The sequence below is a fragment of the Amphibalanus amphitrite genome, unplaced genomic scaffold, assembly GCF_019059575.1.
Source record: "Amphibalanus amphitrite isolate SeventyFive unplaced genomic scaffold, NRLGWU_Aamphi_draft 000630F_arrow, whole genome shotgun sequence".
NCBI lineage: Eukaryota > Metazoa > Arthropoda > Thecostraca > Balanomorpha > Balanidae > Amphibalanus > Amphibalanus amphitrite.
Genome location: NW_024882124.1, coordinates 227,628 through 247,994, shown reverse-complemented (window position 1 = coordinate 247,994; position 20,367 = coordinate 227,628). Strand labels below are relative to the sequence as shown.

General features: G+C 49.8%; 2 protein-coding genes across 2 annotated transcripts; one reads left to right on the top strand and one right to left on the bottom strand.

Moving 5' to 3' along the window:
* The first annotated feature begins 931 nt into the window (after positions 1–931).
* On the top strand, positions 932–2,953 carry LOC122363611 (dynein regulatory complex subunit 5-like). Its single transcript, XM_043333092.1, has one exon. It carries the CDS (start codon positions 1,078–1,080, stop codon positions 2,665–2,667), a length of 1,590 nt encoding a protein of 529 aa, XP_043189027.1. The 5' UTR covers positions 932–1,077; the 3' UTR covers positions 2,668–2,953.
* Positions 2,954–5,862: 2,909 nt separating this feature from the next.
* LOC122363601 (transmembrane protein 211-like) lies at positions 5,863–13,649 on the bottom strand. The gene is made up of 2 exons (XM_043333070.1): positions 13,209–13,649; positions 5,863–7,630 (listed from the first exon to the last, which is right to left on the bottom strand). The coding sequence occupies exons 1-2, from the start codon at positions 13,594–13,596 to the stop codon at positions 7,395–7,397; spliced, it is 624 nt and encodes a 207-aa protein (XP_043189005.1). The 5' UTR covers positions 13,597–13,649; the 3' UTR covers positions 5,863–7,394.
* Between the last annotated feature and the right edge of the window lie 6,718 nt (positions 13,650–20,367).

Here is a 20,367-nt window from a genome sequence, read left to right as displayed (position 1 = left end):
TTTACGTTCGAACATTTATCTGTAGTCACTAGTCGCATTCGGCAACTATACCTATAGGGTACCTACTCTACCTAGCCAAGAGAACAAGCTAATGATGTTATGCCGCAATGAATATCTTTGAGTTAATGTCATTCATAATTTGATCAAAATCCTAACGAGCTTGTTTACAAGCTTGTGATATTCAACAGTGTTTTCTACTATCACATCAAAGGCGCGGCGTTTAATGCAACTATGCTGGACAGGCACTTACAGCAAGTGTTTTGAACGAAGTGTCTTCAAACGATTTAAAGTGGCTTGAGGAGCATAAATTACCCAAGCGTATATCATCCCACTAACCAGAGCTGTGATGGCTTTAACACGATAAGGCGCAATAATTCAGTCGCTCCTCATATCTAATTTCTACCAAAGCTGAAGAGTGAGCAAAGGCCAAGAATCTCAAACAGTGAGTCGGGCTATTGCGAACAGCAAGCGTAAGGGACATGTATATCAATCTTCTTTACAATCGTTTACCTACCTATACCAATTCCATATGAGCAATAACAAGCAGCCATGTCCAAGAGCGATGAGAACATCTCGTTATGGGAATGATGTAGGATGTATTCTTTTGTAGGGGAGATCATGTCATTTATCATCTTTTTATTAAGTGATTGGCAATTGACTCTCGCTGCAATGCAGTTTCAATGAGCAACAATCAACTTTTTGCAAACCGCAAGTAGGCACTTATACAGCTCTGACCTATGCCTGGAAATAAAGGAAGGGGTTTTTATCCCCATTCGGCATTCAGATGCAAAGAGGTGCCGGCGGACATGCCCGTCTAGATATTTCGTAATTAGGTAGATGCCGCTGGATGCCGCTGTTTGATCAATTCGCCGAGCATCGGTGCGCCCGCTGCCGTTGCCATGGCAACAAAACGCCACCGGGCTTGCTTTTCTTGGTTTCCATGTCCATTTCTACGTGAGCAGTCTTTGTGTATGCATTCATGGGTGCAGAAAACTAGTTTTTAAGTGCAGCACAAATTAAGTTTACGCCATACAAGTGGATTAAGTGCTTCCATTGATTACAGGAAGTTGTGAAGCCATGGCGAGCCAAGGTTTGTTTCCTCCTAACTCTAAGAAAAAGCAAATACTTCTTGAACGATGCATGCGTTCTGAAGATGAAAAATGGGACAAAAATTTGATACCGACCCTTCGGATGAAATGTTTGCAAGTACTTGCAAATAACTTTGCCGAAAATCCGATCATTGATGAACTGAATGATAAAGACCGTGAAGTGGTTCTGGAAATGTTGCCGACCACTCTCCCCCTTGCCGTTCAAGCGAAATACATACCGGAAGAAGCGTATTGGATGCGTTGTTGTAAGGCTGCTGGAGAAGTAATCGACATAAAGAAGTATGAGAATAGTTGGCGCCGGGCATTCATCGAACGGCATGTGCAAAAATGCATTCAACGATTTCATCCCAGTACCGATGACCTGGATGAGCTCATGGAGCAGCTGAAGATCTGTCAGCCGTTTGTGAAGTTACTAAAAATAGAGCAGCTCTGGCAGAAGAACAAAGTGAATCCGGTTCACTTGTACTATCACAATGCCGATGAGGATGAGGAAGACTCTGAAAATCCATTAATGCCACCTGAAGATTGTCAGTGTTTGCAATTCACTTCGGTGCTATCCGTTTTGACCAATGTTACGGAACTTGACCTTTCCTACAGTGCGAAGGAATGTGGTCACAACTTTGCCTGGAATCTGTTCCAAATTACAGAGAAGGACTGTGAAGACCTGGGAAAGGCTTTGAAGGATAAACCGCAGCTGACCATTTTTCGCCTTCGTCGATCACTTGTTGATGATCCAAGGGCACTGACTCTCCTTTTCGCTCTAGAGGGCCATCAAAACTTGAAAATTCTGGATCTTTCTCACAACAAAATTGAAAACTTAGGTGCAAAGGCCATATCAAAACTAATTAAATCATTACCGGCGCTTGAAACCTTTGACATTATGAATAACAAAATCGGTCCCGAGGGCGCCGAATGTCTAGCACACAGCATATCCAGCCACCAGACGCTGAAGACGTTCAACATCAGCATGAACAAGCTGTCTGACGGTGGCGGCGTGGTGCTCTGCCGGGCGCTGTGTCAGAACACCGTCCTGCAGACGGTCACCATGTCCATGTGCCTGTTGGGTCCGGAGACGTGCCGCGCGCTGGGCGAGATGTTCACCCTCAACACCAGCCTGCAGTCGCTGAACCTGACCAACAACCAGCTGGGCGAGGAGGGCGGCGAGGCGCTGCTGGCCGGCCTGCTGGAGAACAGTGTCCTGCTCACGTTGGACGTGCGCATGTGCCAGCTGGGCGAGCGGCTCGAGTACGAGATCAGCCGCCAGCTGAAGCACAACAAACACCTGGACGAGCCCAACTACGTTCTGCCGCGGCCCTACTCGTCGTTTGTGCGCGCCGAGGGAGCGCGCTCCACTGAGGTGAGCCCGCGCGGCGACCGATCGCGCACCTCCGGCGGCGACCTGACCGCGCGCTCCCGCGGCTCGGTGACCTCCCGGACTTCAGCCACGCGCAAATCGAGCGCCCTCTCCACGCGCAGTGCCGCCTCCCGGAAGAGCGTCCGCTCGCTCAAACAGGCCGTCTCAAAGGTCACCAGTAAAATCAGCGAAACGGCGAAATGATCGAACCGACACGAAGGCGCGTACGTCCTTAGTGTATTGTGCCTGTAATCACCGTTCTGTGATTTATAAGTGCTTGAATCCGGTGATATCCATTATGTGATAAAGGGTCGTGTAAAATCTCTTTGGTTACCTCAGTTATTCAGCTATTATCCTCAGTTATTATCTCACTACTGTTGTCATTTTCAATCGTTTTGTTTGCGCTCCACACTTATTTGTGTTAACATCATTTTCTTATTCGATTTGGACAAAGGATCCGTTGACGATGAATAAATGATAACATTTTGTATTGTTTTATCTCGACCAGGATCATTTTTGGAGCCTCAAGTAACAGAGTCTCGAATTTTTTAATCCGACTTTCCTCACTTTTACTTATGCCTACAGCTGTCCAGTGCCTTCGCAGTTCTCATCATGCGCCCTGTGAGCCACACGCGCTGGTCCCTCCCCTCAGCTCCCGTGCCGTCCCCGGCAGACCGTGTTCCTCTATGGACGGCAGACGGCGCGTTCAGCCGTGGGGTGTCCCGCTCAGCCTCCTCCCCAGACACGGCCTGGCCATTACCGGCAGGCTTTGCCGCTTTGCTGGACTTTGTCTGCCGGGATTTACACACACAGACAGCAGACAATACCCCCGAGGTGGCGGCCCACACTCCTGACCGCCGCCCTCACGGGAGAGCGGATTGACGGCCTGTCATGTCGACAATAGCAACGGTGAGGGCGATTGGTAGGCTTTGATGGATCTAGGAAAACATAAAACAGTATGTGTGTTTCTTATCACTTATTAGTGACACAATGTGATCGCTCATGACTTTAAAAATCTTTGATGTTTAAATAAAAAGCATTAATGATTTTATACACCATGAGAAAAGCTAACACGATCATACTATACTCAATCGAACAATCAAGTTACGATTCCGATAACGGTAATACCCCGAAGCTCTATCTCGCACAATTAGTACATGTCCGTATCGTGTCCACCTCTCAGCATTGGCGACCTGTCTTTAGCGAGCAGCGCGCTGCCATGCCACCGGCTTGTCCTGAGTGACACGCCATCCATCACGCTCTCTGTCGCTATCAGGCTCCAATTGATACACACGACCCGTGCAGCAGCGGGCGCGGTTGGCGGTCGGCCCGCCCGGGCCGGGGCCGCGGGGAGCCGCATATGGGCCGGCTAAGTAACGCCGCCACCGCCGCGGTGCGTCGCTCCAGCAGGCCATTTACCGGGCCCGACTCATTAGGCGGGCCGGAAGTCTTCCGTTGCAGGGCGTCTTCCGATGGCCGGGAAGGAGGCAGGCCACGCGCCGACAGCCAGAGAAGACGGCGTTAGATGAGCTGCTCTTAGCGGCTGAGGCAGCGGGACGCACGAGGGAGAGGACGGAGGGTCGTATGTAAATAAGGAATATTGTTTGATCTAGCGGATGTGTCTGTCAGACCAGAGAAAAACCTCTTTGGGTTGGAGAACATTCTTGCGAGACATGCCCAAATAAAATGTAACACTAAATAAATCACAAGACAAACCATCACGATGTAGCAATTCACGTTGAATTGAAAAATAATTAAATTTCAGTTATTCTTATGCGCTTTATTGAGGTCAAAACAGCAGAGGACGAGATCCGCGGCTGAACTATAGCTCTCTGTCCACGCTGCCCAATTTCGGGAGTGTCGGATCGAGACTAAAGCGAAGTTGGCGCTGTAAATCACCTCGGATTGTCAATGACATACTCGTAGCGTAGTGACAGCTATACATGATAATGTAGAAAAGCGTGTCGCATTATCGGGGAATGTGCAATAGCTCAGGCCATGATTTGGCCAGCGATGTCGATAAATCCTGATGATATAGGTGCCGCATGGTAACGTCTGCATTTGGTCGCAGCGGAACGAACAATTTCCAATCCGCTATGCAGCCGGGAATTTATTGGACGGCCTCCATAAAGACATTTGGACGGCCAAAGACTGTCAGAAATAAAAAGATTGCTCGGTCCCGGTTGTGATTGCTGACTGCCGTTCTGCAGTCTGATTTTAACTGTCGCCGTGCGAAATCCATGACTGGTCAAATGACAATCGTCTGTGAATTTCAGCTGTCCGCCCGACTCGGAATCCTGGGCAAGAAGAGAGGCTCGCTGGTCACTGGCCTGCCAGAGCTCAAAGGGCACCGTGCTCGTGATTCGTCCTGAATGGGACGACCGAATTTAGCTCTTTAGAAGGGCGCATCGATCGAGTCCTGACAACAGGCGCCGGGCGGGGGCGCGCGCCGGCCGGGCGCGGCTAATCCCATTGTGGCTGACCCCACTGACCAGGCGCGCGTCTCGCCGCCGCCGCAGCCCCGTGGGAAGCGCTAACCAGCCGACAATCAGACGTCGCGTGACCGAGCTCTCAGGTGATTCAATCAGTGTCCCCGGACAGACCTTTGTGGGATTCTCTGTGCGCTGTGCCCCGGGGGCAAATGGAAGTGACGCCGCGCGCCGCGCCGCCGAGGGGTCGGCGATGATTGAGAGCGGCGGCCAGCGACTCCGACCCAAGATTGGCCGGCCGGCGGTTCGCGGACGGGGTGCATAATTAAACGGTGGGGAGGTGTGACGTAATCTGCCGGTTATTGCCGCTGACGTCACCGGCTGATCAGCAGAAGTGGCCGTGATGGATGGTCGGTGACGTCACGCAGGGGTGCCGGTCGGCGCCGTCTGAGTCACGCGCCGAGGTGGGAGCGCCAGATGTCGTCTCCGCGGGGAGAGATCAGACGCGGAGAGACGAGGGGACGCGAGTCGAGGAGTGATTCCGAGTCCCCGCTATCTGATCCCCAGCTCACGTCCAATCAGCGACTGTTCAGAGCCGCCGCCGGTCAGTGGACTGGACCGACCGGCGACCACTGCCCGGCGGCAGTCGACTGTCGGCTCTCGAACCCCGATCTTCCCTACCAGGGGACGCGGTCAGTGCCTGACCACACGTCCGGCGCCCGTGCGCGCGGAGAAGACGGCTGCGCTCGGCACGCGCGTTCGTCACCTCTGACGGCGTGGAGTTGAACGGCTCGATGGTCTGACAGCGGTCATTTGTTAGCCGGCGGCTCACGGCAGACGGCGACTGGAGTGTGCGCACAAAGAGCCCGATAGATGGTCAAATACAGCACGTGGACAGCGCTCATTCAGCCTTTTACCTTCGGCTGTGCGCCCTATGCTGCTGGTGACGCCATCCCATAAACAGGCAATATGATGACAACAATATGTATTTGGTACAAAGATGCATTATGTCCGTTCGAGACACAGTTGTGTTTTTGACCCTGCAGGGTAAGCATACAGACCGTGCCCCAACGTCACATAGCACACGCCACGTGCTTTACATACACACAGACCAGGCTCGGGCAAGGCTCTCTCCATCGTCGTGCCAAAATGAAACTTAACCGGGTCACTGGAATAAAAGAGCTAGCGTCTAGCGACTAGAAGTTTGAAATTCCGGCGCCATAAATGACAATTAGCTATTTGTTTTCAAATAATTTTATTCGAATACGCTCATTGGACATCTATAAAGACAATTGTAATCACTAAATGAAACGAAATGATTGAGGCATTATAGATTTTCGCACAGTCGTATGCGTTTAACATTTTTTTTTTCTTTTAAGGAATGAGAAGATGGCCGACCGACTTAGTCTAGACCAGATATGAGCACATGTACGTTGCGTAAAACAAAACATCTAAAACGACGCAGGCATCGAGGCCATTTCGTTGCATAGCGAAGTCCAGCACCGTGCATCCCGCCGATTCCACACAATCTGAGCTGAGAACATCCGTCTGCCGAGCTGCGGACCAGGACGGGCCCGTCGGCGGCGCCGTCCAGATCAGCCGTCATGAATTATGCAATACGCATGACACCAATTGCACAAATATTGCACACCAGATAGCATACTCATTGCAAATTGCCGGCCGTCAGAATATTTATAGGCGCCATATGCCTCCATATCTGAGAATCGAAGCTGAGAGTAAAAGACGAGACGTAGAGATGCGAGGCTGATGGTAGACAAGATGTCTGCGACTGCACTGTTGTACTGAGTATTCGTCAGCAGTTTATCAAAATACGACATGAAGCACTCCGTGCGGAGCTTATCACAACAGTTTGAAGAGCAATTATCAGTGCGTGGATTGAACAGTGCACGTTAGCTCCTCCCGTTGCATATTTTACATCCCTCAAGCCACCGAATCTCGTCCAGTTTCACAACACCCCGCGGTGGCACCTTTGCCTTGTGGCCGGCCTCCGATCGCTCTCTGCCACTTGATCCGTCGACACCGACCAGAAGAAAAACTCGGCCGGTGCCGCGCCGGCGATTAACGATGCAGATTCCTCGGCGCGTCGACGTCCGGCCGAACCATTTCTCACGGCGCGGGCGGAGAATTCGGCCGAATTAATTCCGCGTCCGTCGGTGCCGGCTCTCGACAGAACCGGCGCCGGCTCCGCGTCGATTTACGTCCCGACCAATAGGATTACGGCCGCGCTGTGAATCGCACGCACAGCACGCACGGCCCGCACCCGGCGGCACACTTACCACCGGCTCCCACACATTTTCTACAGCTCACACGCAAGGTTGGCGTAGCCCTGACACACACACATAGCGCCCCAGGCATACGACACCTACTCACAAACACGGACACATCGGTGCGTAGAAACACGAATAGATTTATCACCGATAATCCATCGGGCATCTCCGTGTCATATGAGCGTTATCACGGAAACACGACTCAGAGCCGGCACTACAAATAGTTCAAGTTGGAATAGTACTCTGGCATGTACTCCTTGACGACGGTGAAGCGCGCCAGGATGGGGCAGTAGACGCTGACCAGTAGTGTGAAGATGAAGAGCACCAGGCCCCAGGCCACCTCACAGTGTCCCGAGCTGTACACGGTGGACTCGGGCCCGCACTCTGTCCTCACGAACGAGCAGCCCAGTCCCAGGGGGAAGAGCACTACTCCTAGCAGTGAGGGCACCACTGAAACACATGGAAACGACGTGTTACTAGCGTGTTACGTGTTAATGTAAAATATAAGGTAATTACGGAGCGAGCGAAGCGAGCGTAGTCTTTCCTTAGATTAACGGAAATTTCTAAGTATGAGCGGCCGGCCGGCCGTGGTCACGCTTTTGCGAGGCTTATATCTCAGCAACCACTTGACCGATTTACACGCGGTAATTTTTGTAGGGTAGCTTCATTCCTTCTACCAAGTATTGGACTATTCTCGATGCATGTGGGTGACCCCTTATGCACGTGCCACGTGCAAAACGAAGAGGTGTCACTTTTGTAATTGTTGCAATATCTCGGTAACTACTTGGCCGATTGCGCTGAAAGTTGGCATGTAGGTAGGCACCCACTAGGCAATGCGTATCCATGTGCCAGAGTTGGGGTGCTGCTGCACGTGCGCAAGTGCAGGGGTCGATTCCAGATCTCGAGAACGGCTGGACCGATTGCGCTCAAATTTGGTACACGGTTAGGGACCAGTTAGTAGGGTGCCGTGCAAAAGTCAGGTGGGACCCATTTTGCACGTGCGCACGTGCAGGGTGCCGCTTCCAGATCTCGAGAACGGCTGGGCCGATTGTGCTCAAATTTGGCACATCGCTAGAGACCGGTTAGTAAGGTGCCGTGCACAAGTCAGTTGGAGGTACCCCTCGCAATTTCGCACGTGCAAGGCCCACCCTCTCGCTCGCTCCGTTAATCGCCCCAAAAGGCGTTATACTGGTTACGGAGCGAGCGATGCGAGCGTAGTCTTTCCTTAGATTAACGGAAATTTCTAAATATGAGCGGCCGGCCGGCCGGCCGGCCGGCCGTGGTCACGCCTTTGCGAGGCTTATACCTCAGCAACCACTTGACCGATTTACACGCGGTAATTTTCGTAGGGTAGCTTCATTCCTTCTACCAAGTATTGGACTATTCCTGATGCATGTGGGTGACCCCTTATGCACGTGCCACGTGCAAAACGAAGAGGTGTCCGTTTTGTAATTGTTGCAATATCTCGGTAACTACTTGGCCGATTGCGCTGAAAGTTGGCATGTAGGTAGGCACCCACTAGGCACTGCATATCCATGTGCCAGAGTTGGGGCGCTGTTGCACGTGCGCACGTGCAGGGGTCGTTTCCAGATCTCGAGAACGGCTGGACCGATGGCGCTCAAATTTGGTACACGGTTAGGGACCAGTTAGTAGGGTGCCGTGCACAAGTCAGTTGGGACCCTTTCTGCACGTGCGCACGTGCAGGGTGCCGCTTCCAGATCTCGAGAACGGCTGGGCCAATTGCGCCCAAATTTGGCACATCGCTAGAGACCGGTTAGTAGGGTGCCGTGCACAAGTCAGTTGGAGGTACCCCCTCGCAATTTCGCACGTGCAAGGCCCACCCTCTCGCTCGCTCCGTTAGTCGCCCCAAAAGGCGTTATACTGGTTTGTAATGGCTATAGCAACTATTCAGTCGCATGTTTTGTTGATGGTTTACATGTTTTGCAATTTATATTGCACTTCAATCACCTTTTGGCACAAGATAAAATCAATTGTGTTTGTCAGTCATTTGACTAACATGCGATGCATGGAGAGATGGATTCCGTCATATTGCGACCGTAATAATTATTCTGTCATGAACATTGAATTGGTGCCCAAGCTACCGCGCCACCTGACTTTATCAGATACTATCACTTCGTTTGTGTTTATGAAGCTTACGCTCTTAATTGTCGTTTTATACCATTAACATAAAGCTGGAAACATCGAATGAACTGTAGTCGCAAATATAACGGTGGTGCATTAATCATATAAACGATGTCATTCTAGCACGGTCAGTGACACGCCCTGACAGTTGACGGCCGATGCTATCAGCCGAGCTGCCTCAATCGTCCGATGGACGGGCGCCGATCGGCCGTCACCGCTGTCCTGAGGAGACATACCGCGCCACCATTATCTGATCACGGCCGTGCAGCGTCTGTTCGGGACGGCTTGTCGTGGACAGAAATCAGCCAATACCGAGCGCCGGGGCTTCATTTAGGGGACCGACACTGTCAGGCTCCGGAACACCAAATCGATTTGCCAGATCATTTAAAGCCGATTTGTACCATGGAGCAGTTCAGAATAGTGATTTACCTCCGTTCGAAAACATATGGTGGGTGAAATAACAATTGGTGTGGAGTTCTGGTGCGCTTCGAAGCTTTGATGCACCTAAAATATATTTTTTTTCAATGCGAAGTAAATCACGCTGTAATGGTCTTACATAAATGCCACTCGCCAGCCATTGATGCACCGGAGATAGTGGGCCATGATTACAATGTAGTTAATGGAAGACGTCGCTGGAAAGCTGGAATAGAACACCACAAAGGTATTCTGACCATTTTTGGCTAATTAAAATCGGAAATTATCATTACCTAATACAAAATATAATATAGGTACTGGCAGGAACTGAAAACAAAACAATGAGCGCTGATCAGCTTTGATCAGCTGTGAATTGCAGTTCCTGTAACGCATTCATTCCAGGCCAGTGATTCAAATCGATTCGTTGGGCTGGAAACCGTCCAAAACAGCCGATAACCTCATTATTACCCATCTCTACACACAGTGTGCTAACCCAAACATGCTTAACTTACTCTGAATGGGCCTTCGCTATGATTTAAGAAGCTGCGGTCTCTTCAGAGCCCCTGCATCAGTATTCATTACCGCATAAACTACGCGTCTCGCCAAGTCGGTATTGATTATTCCAATGCCGCGCCGTCGTCACTGTTTCCGTTGTGTTTATTTACATTGTGGTCCACGTGCCAAAATGCGGCCGGGCCGGCCTGGCCAGCGCCTTCTGATGCCAATTGGCCGCTTCACTGGCGGGAGAGGACCTCGGCAGTTGTGCGTGAGATACTCGAAATAAAGCTACAAAGTGAGGGATTGGGAGGAAGGAGAGAAGGAGAGAGAGGGAGAAAGAGAGGAGAGAGAGGGAGAGAGAAAGAGAGAGAGAGAGAGAGAGAGAGAAAGAGGGAGAGAGAGAGACAGAGAAAGAGAGAGAGACAGAGAGAGAGGGAGAGAGAGAGAGAGAGAGAGAGAGAGAGAGAGAGAGAGAGAGAGAGAGAGAGAGAGAGAGAGAGAGAGAGAGAGAGAGAGAGAGAGAGAGAGAGAGAGAGAGAGAGAGAGAGAGAAAGACGTCCTCATTAGAGAGTTGTAAAGCGGTCACTTGGTGCCTAGAACCACACCTTGTAAATACTGGTTTAACTTTGGATTTGAGATCACTTCACAGTGATATTTACCTTGGGCAGTGTAGCTGCGGGAAGGTTCTGTAAAGACCGCAGGTAAATGGCAAATGCCGCTTTTGGCTTGATTGTTCCTTACAGTTCCCCATTTGGTCTTTAGATCAACTTTCTCTATGAAACGAGGCGCCTCGTTAGCTAACTGAAGTTAGTGTAGGTAATTTGAGAAGTGCACGCACCGGCATAATGACCCCAGTTGCTCAATGTTCTCAAAAGTGACGAAGAAAAAGCTTGTGTTTATTGCGTTATGAATCTTCCTCAGTAGAAGGGTAGTTTATCATAGTGCACCGGGCGTGTGAAAAACGACTCAAACGAGCGCGTCGACAGTGCAATTAGTTTCCGGTCTGCAGAAAAATAGTGCCCAGAGAGCATAATGTGATCGGATTGGGTGCACCAATTTGACCTCAGAATAGGAAAATTTTCCATCATTCACATTGAGTTAAACAATTTTTGCAATGATGAAGGCCCATGATATGACTCTCGAGATTTTACCACGATTACTTGTAATTATTATTGTTTAGCTTCTCTTTCGACCTTCAGCCGGAACTGCGTTCGAGATCACCTCCATCTCAGAACTAATGGAATAGATTATGGGAGACCGTCTTGGAACCATACCGGCCTCGTTCAAGCATTGCTTAATGGTAATCACCTCTTCTGCCGGCCAATTTGCAATGCATGAAATCGTTCTGTTAGTATTCATGCTGCATAATGGATTGTTTTGGCTGTGTAAATTGAAATGTATCGGTTGCTGAGTATGATAGGTACACATGTCTTTCTTTGGACTTTTGATGTGGTCAACATGAGCTGTATAAAATCCATGAGAAGCGAATTCTTAGTTTCATGGTGGATTGAAAAAGACACTAAAAATAACAGTAGATTGAAATAGCTAGGCTTAGCAGTTAGCACTCCTACCTACTGGTTTGATTGTAATGATAAATTGAACACCGTTAATATAAGTATGGAAACTAATGTCAAAGGAAATATTTAACGTGAAAGCAAATAAAACCATTAATGTTTTCGATTACATGGAAAGTGTAGCCGTTTCACTCTCATACATATGGGCATATTTCTCCATTTCAGCAGACTCCACCGGTACATACCTTCATATCAGATCATTTCTGACAGTTATGCACTTCTAAATGACACCGATGGTTACTATATATCAAACCGACTGCCAAATTGTACTCTCGAGACAGATGATTAGGTCCATTCCTGACAGGGTAACCCCTGACCTTTGCGCTAATTTCTGGCGGCTGGTGATTGCCGGCCGCGCGGTGTGTGCGCGGCTGTTGACACATGACATACAATTCCCGCCGGCTCCGGCCGGGCCATGCATGCCATGTCATCAGCGTAATCAGGGCCGCCCGACAGCAGGTCGTAAAGCCAGCATGCCACAGCCGGCTGGGACCTTCTGAGGCCTGCACAGGTCCCAATCATGGCACCGCTCGCGGCGCACGGCAGGGCTGGGAAGGGTTCAGCGATGGCCTTATCCGACTCCATCCTCCAGATTCGAGAAACACGTATCTGTTGACCTTCCTTGATTGTTATCTAATTTGATAGATTAGATAATTTGATAATTTGATAGATTAAAAGGCACCCAAGGCGTTGAAATAGCTTATCAATTGGTTGAACAATGTATTTTGTGTGCACCATGGAATATTTCCTATAGCTCAATGCTAATATGATGTGTCAGCATCAGCGATAAATCAATGATAAACATCTTGTTAACAGTTGCCTAGCGGATACAAACCATCAAGAATGTATGCACTTTGAGCATACACCCATATCATATTGTCACTCAAAGATGGAGGCACCGTCTGACCGTTACAGCATCACAAAAGGTCAGTCCCTGTCCAAGTTTATCCGTAAAACTGTCGTAAGGTCAAATAATTTTCTGGATGTAAGCCACAGCCAGCACAACTGACATATCACAGTACTGTACTGGGAAACTCAGCACATTCAAAACTTTTCCGAATAACTTTGACAGGCGGCTAAAAACAATCAGATTCTCGACCGCCTGTCACGTTTAGGTGACGTTTTTAGATTGGGAATGTGATCATGGCTCCCATTGACTTCATGTTTTCACGAGGTTTGCCAAACCGTAAAAAGCACTTTTTGTGGAAAAATGCGATCTTTTCAATCATCCAGGCATCAAACATCTGTCGTAGTCCTGGAACATCAACGACTCAACATTCACACAGCTCGACAAACACTCAGGGTCAGTTTGTGATCTTTTGTCTCGTCAGACAGGGATACAGGGTACGAGACTGGGGTCCTATCGTCACGTCGTGCGCACAGTGCGCCCTGTAGCCTACCTGCGGCTGCCTGCACGTAGGCAGCCACCATGGAGGCCTTCCTGCGCCACACGTGGGTGCTGAGGAAGCCGTGAGCCAGCGAGACGAGCGCTCCGACGGCCAGCATGACGCAGCCGCCGCCGCAGAGCACGGCCGTGACCTGCCAGACGGCCGAGGCGCCGGGGCCGTGCGGTGAGCAGCGCGCCGCAGCCGCAGCGCCGCCGGCCGTGGCGTTCAGGTAGCACACGGCCAGCGCGCCGAACGCCAGGTGCGGCCGCCGGCCGGCGCCCACGAACCAGGCCGGCTGCAGGAAACTGTAGGCGGCCAGCACGGCCACCGCCACCGACACAGTCGTCCACACGGCCGACACCGGCCACGACGTGTACGTGCGCACCACGCGCAGCTTCATGGCCGGGCCGCGCGCGCCGCCGACGCACCTCCCATCGCCGCCGACGTCGGCGCGCCACTGACGGAACGTCGACGCCGTCGAGTCGAGACCGACGGCGCGCGAGCGCGACGCGCGCCGTCACCGCGGCGACGCCGAGGTGGCGGCGGCTCCCTGGCGACCGTGGAATAAGAAACGGCGTCCATAGACCAGGCGAAAGACGCAAATATTAGGGTCTGGTCGTCAATGTGTGCATGCACTTGTCCAATTTGCCGTAATAGATTAGAAGCCATAGAGACTGAATGGGTCATGGTTGCACCAATGTCCCTGGGTAAGGCAGAAAACCACTGATGGAGCACTGGGCGGCTGGCCAGCGGACGCGCTACACGGTTACCTGAGGACTGAGTGATGACCGCATATACTGCGATCCATAATGATTGAATGTGGTCGCCGCTCCCACGTGGCTGCCATACGCACCAGTTGGCTATCATCGCTCGCTGTTGGTTATTTATGATTAACGACAGCCAGCTGAGGACATTTCATTCACATCGAGAAGATGTATCGTTCGGCTGAAACGGTCACTCTAGAGGAATATACTGCATCGCTGCCACCAACATGATTGGCTGATCCATCATATGATTCAGCGCCCAGCGACGTCTATGGTGAACAGTCTCCCCGAATCAACGCTGCAACTCCATCTACTGCAGCATCATTATCTAATTAATTGCTAGGCAGAGATAGTTTTCAAAAAAATAATATTTTTGCTATCTGTTTCAACAATTGTTTCTACTCTACCTCTTACCTATCGCTAAGCAAATCAAAAATTTTCTTTTGATGACTGTGCTAGCCAACCGTTCACCAAATGATACGATGGCTATCTAACACTCGCCGGCACAGGCCACTTTGCGTCCTTCGACGGCACACTGCGTTTGGCCCCTGATCGAGCTAAAGCTTCGCGGAAAAACGAGCGTGTTGCCCGTGACGAGAGGAAGCCGATGACACCCGATTCTAGGGTTCTAGGTCATCGGTTGACCTTCCAGGTCAGGTCAATGAACCAAAAGTCGGGAAAATCGGGACCTGTTATATCATCGTAAAGTGTGATTGCTATAGGGTTTTCGGGGTGCTGGTCACGAATACCATGTTAGTTTTGATCACAGATGATGACTTTGTGCATTTGGGCCAGGTCGGGTCAGGTCAGGTCAGTTCAACCAGTAGGGGTTCTGCCGGGTATTTGTAATACGTGTCAACCGCCTCTGACAGCTTCGTAACATGTTACGAAGGCACCAAAGCTACTTCGTAAATGTTCAAATGGCTGCTAAATTGGAATTCAGCTCCAAAAACTAGCCTAAAAACATGTAAAACTCGAATAAGTGGACCAAGGACATCAAAGGTCAATGACCTGACCTGGCCTTCAGGTGACCTTGACATCCAACCTAATGCATAGGAGCAACATCAACTCACACGTTTGAACGCTTGAAACCACGAAAAGACTGCAAACGCGCAGCTTATGCCAGCCGACATGCGCCAATCGCGATTCCGGCCAAACATGGTCTCGAAAAGTAGGTCACAGGTAAAGGTCATTTATGTCAGGGACATGAAATTTTTAGGGTATGTGTAAAATTAATTAATGCGAGGATACTGAAAGTTTCGCTGCGATCGGCCGCTTTTTACGCGAGTTATTTGCAAAAAACTTGTAGGGGGGTTGCATCACCCCCCCCCCTGTGCCGGCGAGGGCTAATGCATATAAAATGCTATAGGACCTATGTTCTCTTTATTGACCTGGGGGCTTAGAGTGGCCTGACTTTACCTGAGTCGCACTCTGTCCCACTGTGAGCGATGTTGCGGAGCACAGAGAAAACAATTAACTACATGTTTAATTGTTTGTAACAAATAAGTATGATTACTGTTATATTCAATGAAACAGATTTATTCATCAAACTCATCTCGAGGTCAAATATCCGCTCCTTTTGCAACGTAATGAAAACGCAACGCAACTTAATGCAACGTTCGGAATCGCCAAGAAACTATCTAGTTTCACAGCACTACTTCGAGTATCAAAGCTCACTCATCGACATCATCATAATCATCATAATTACCAGCATCATCATAAAAATACATGTCCTGTTCCGAATGTTTTGCACCATTGTTGTAGCATGTGTTTTACTTGTTACATGATATTATTACTGATAAAACATACATATTATATATGTGCTTGTTCGAGCCACAATTGAATTACCTACCTAAATATCTGCATAAGAAGAACTTGTGTCTCCAGAGCTCGATCTGACGCATCATCAGCCTTATACGCTGCGTCTTTTGTGAGCTCGTTTCTCCTGTCTGTGAGCCGTCCGATAAATCACTTCTACGACCTGCGGTGAGCAGGGGCGTCAAATTGGCTTTTATTAGGATTGCCCAGTGCCGAGAGGGGATGATTCACCGATTTCGTATTAGATTTCGGCCCAAATTTCGCAGTGTCGCCCTCAATCACCCCTGAAATGAGGCTGATTGTCCAAACACTGGTCGGAAATTAGAGCCAATCACGTGCAATGATGTCCCCACGCCCGCCGCCCACCATCATTGTCCGTGATGGAAACGACAATGTCCTCAGGCTGTGGCAGACGCTGTGAGTTCAGGCACCAACAACTAATCACCTATTGATGATATGTTTGTAACGGTCAGGGCACTTATAATGCTCTACGCATGCTACCAAAATGTTCCTCGATGAGTCTGTTATTGTTTTCATAATTATTATTAGCTTGAAAGATATCTTCCTAACCACGCACGTTGCCGGTAGCCTGACCAGTGATCACACAGTGTGGTACGGCAGTTTCATGTCGCAGTCGTGTATTGCGGGAGAGTATACCACGTCAGTCATATCGCTATCCTCCCTGACCCCTATCTGGCAGAATCTCACCTAAACACTACACCAAGTTTGGCGGACTCGCTGCCAAGAAAACCTGCTTATCTGGCAGAAATCTGGCGCGAGAAGTGCCAGGCGCCGTGGGCGTGGCGCGAATAAGCGATAGGATCGAAGTGACACAGTGGCGCGTTCGGCTTCCGTCGCCGATGGTCGGGGGAAGGGGTGGGGGGGGGGGGGGATAGGCGGCCCGACGGTCGGCCGGAACTGATGCTATCGGAGGGAGAGAGACGCGCCAGCCGGTCGATCAGGAATCGACAGCCGACCAGTGCAGTGCGGACAGGAGCACTTCGCATCGGTGCCTGTATTGGAGGCTTAGTTGTGGTATCAACATTTGCACGAACGAGTTATATTCAAGAAAACAGGTCCCTATATAGAAATCCTTCAATATCCCCCTCATAACATGCAAATTTAAAAGTAAAGCATAGGATTACTAAGCGTATTCATATCACTCTCTCCTTTTCCAAAACTTGCTTGCCGTTCGGCTGGCAACTTTCCCAGACATCGGAGACATGTCATAAGTCACTGTCTGGCTTTCCGACGACATCCTACTTTGTCATCCAGAAATTGTCATCAGTTCTGTTCGCCATGGCATTATGAACACTCGAAACGACCTGAAAAAAATGTGTATACTGTATAGCGATGTCATTTGTCTATCCCGGCCTAAATTTTGCGAACTACAAATATGTAGTCTGCCATAGGCCTCGGAACGGGGAGGGAATCGGGCACCGTGCCCCCTTTGATTTTGGCATTTTAATATTAGCCCTATGGGCGTTGCATGGAAAGAATGGGACCAAAAGTCGGCAGTGCCCCCCCCCCTTAATTGAATGTGTTCCGCCGCTACTGTAGTCTGCCCAAATAATATCGTCAACAGTTTTAAGTGGGACATAATGGATAGGGTCTCCATAAAATATCCAAAGGGAAGTGATCCACATATCGGGATAGGCATAGCAAGTAGTCATCAACGTCTTGCGTATGTGAATAATTCAATTTCACGTAGATGATATCGATGCATGATTTTCTGTGGCAAAGCTGTTCAAGTTGGTGAAGCTGTTCACGTCCGCTTTATCACGATCAACTCACGCATTGGTCACTGAACCTGGCTCGTTTTCCAGTATACATAATTTATTCTGCTGATACTCACTCCATTGTGGCCGATACGACCTGCGCCGCATTTCATCCCGAAATTCCCACGCTCTCGTAGAAAGCGGCGATTTCAGTGCACCCGGCTGTGACATTGGACCGCTGCCGATCCGCCGACGGCAGGCGCGATCTGTATCAGCACCTCCGATCGCCGGCCAGGGTCTCCCCTTCCCTCGGGACTGCGCGCCGCTGCTCACCGAGACACGCGCCGCTGCCCGCCGCACCGCGGCAAACGCGGCGCGCCGCCACCGCTGCCGCGGAGACGCTGATTACCATCGCGCGATGAGCCGCGAATAATTGATGTTGATTTTGAAACGCGAACCAGACCGCCGCAGGCTGCGAGCGCCCCTGACTGAGTCACGTGCCCGGTGGCGAGGGTCGCGCGCGGTGCCGGGACAGACTGCACGGTCCGGGCCAGGCGCAAACGGCGGCCACCACTCGGGATTGGCATGCAGCGACTGCCGGCAGTGCATTATTTCGCCGAGCATCGCGGCCGCTTGGTAGCTCGATCACGTGCCCACGCAATGATCGTGTAGTTTTAGGCGCTGAAAGCGCGCGGAAAAGCAAACTGTTTGGACCCTGTTATTTTGTGCCATTTGGAACTCCTTCTAGCTTTTCTTGGAGTGAAAAATATGGCATAATTTCAATAAAATGGCTAACCTATCGATATCAAAACCAAGATAATATTGCATCAATACTTAATCACAATTCTGATAATCAAAGTATGGTAATAGAACGCTGAAAGCAAATTTCAATGCAGTTTTTGTTGACCTGAAAAAATCACGAACCGCTATCATTTACATTTTACACTCATTAACTTAAGATGAATATACCATTAACACTTGGGATCACATACCTCCATTATAATGCTAAATAATTCTGTCAACAATTTTGCTCCGAGAGCCACATGAATAAAAGTTATACCTAAGTTGCTCACGATCGCATTCCAACAACCAGTGCATTTAGGAATCTTATTCGGGATAAGAAGTCAATAAACGTTTTATGTATTAGCAGTACGCATTTTTTTTAGATTGGCTTCACCATACCAAGCGAACGGATGGCCAGCCTGAATAAATCAAATAACGTTGGCAGTCGTATGCCTTTTGATAAACGAAACTTCAAAACTTGTGCGAGATGAAAGGTTAGACCTAGCCAGAGTTTTTAATTGGATTGCATATCCTTGAATCTGGCTAGTTTGTGGGAATTTGTGCGTCACGCTGCGGAAAAATTATGGTCACAGAAACCACTTCTGTTGTAATTAAAATAAGGTTGTGTTCATGCTACTTAGTGGCTACATCTTAGTAGAGTTACTCGCACAACTACAGCACGAATGGATTTTAACCCGGCACCGCCTGGGCTATTTCCGTACCTACCCACGACAGCCTGGGGGGGGTCGGATCCGACCCCCCCCCCCCTGTTATCTCGAGAACCAATGCACAGTGGCCCTTTTTCAGAATTAGCACGCATTAATTCCCACATTGCCTGAAAGTGGTGCAAGACATCACCACGTGATCAAGGACGTATTCCCTGCCAATGCAAAGACAAGAAAAGAAACGAACTGCCCAAGGAGATTCGGCCCAACAGCGACAGGCCGCTCGGCCCAAGATTTGGCGCACGTTCGCACGGCTCGCCCGCCGGCCCAGGCTGCTCCGAACGCAAGTGTGGCGAGCCCGCCAGCCGACCGCGCTGCACTGACCGCCAGGACGCCCCAGGGCGTCACGTGACCGCATCCTGCAGCTGTTGCCAGCCACCGTTAGTCGGCCCCGGCCAGGCAGCAACTAAGGTCAGCGCGACGCGAACAATACAAACACACAGGCGCTTTTGACGTTAGATCTTAAGCCGACCACGGGACTTGTGCGGCTTGGACATCAAACGCGACAAGAAATCGGACAGTTTTTCTTGAGCACAGCGTTATGCCTACATGACATTTCAATAAGCACATCTTATGGCAAAAGTCAAGCCACATTTAGGCGCCCACCAGGTGACACCAGCTTCGAGCCAGGTCAATGAGCTTAGTCGTATCGAACAGGAGCCTCAGCCGTTCGCGGACTGAACTGGCTCACGTTATCTACCGTAGAAGCAAAATGGCGCAAAATGGCGCGATGCCCTTTGGTGGACATGGTCAGAAGAGATCGGCGATTCGAATGATGTATAATACGACATGTTCCAGAGTGTGCTACTTAACATAAAGCTTCGTATGTATGCCGCCATCTCCAGTTAATAATTGTCCTGTTATTGTGTCCACAAAATTCGTCAAAAGTGGTCTATTTAAGTTTATACAATGAAAATTGTGGTTTCTAGGGCTTCTACGTAAACTCAGCTTCACAGCCATGCCACTAATTTTTAATATTTTCTCACCGAAAGCCTTACAAATTGATGTTCATCTCACCCTACTTTTCAGGGTCCGCCGGTGATGTCCGCGCGCCTCTCGACAAACTTCGATTTTGCGGTCATTTTTACCAAAGATAATTATTTTTTTAGGAGGTAAAAATGGCACCATCGGATAGTTTGGAATGTTTTGCACACGATTAGACTGCTTTTTACTCAAAAGAAGACAAAAAATATTTTGAATTTATGCGTGCTAATTCTGAAAAAGGGCCACTGTGCAATGGTCGTATCGAGCCCCGCGAGGCGGTGTTCGAAAGGTCTCTACGAGACCTTCCCAAAGCACTCTTAAGATTTTAAGATTGAGGTCAACTTTCGGGTCAAGGTCAGGTCAAAGGTCAAATTCAGGG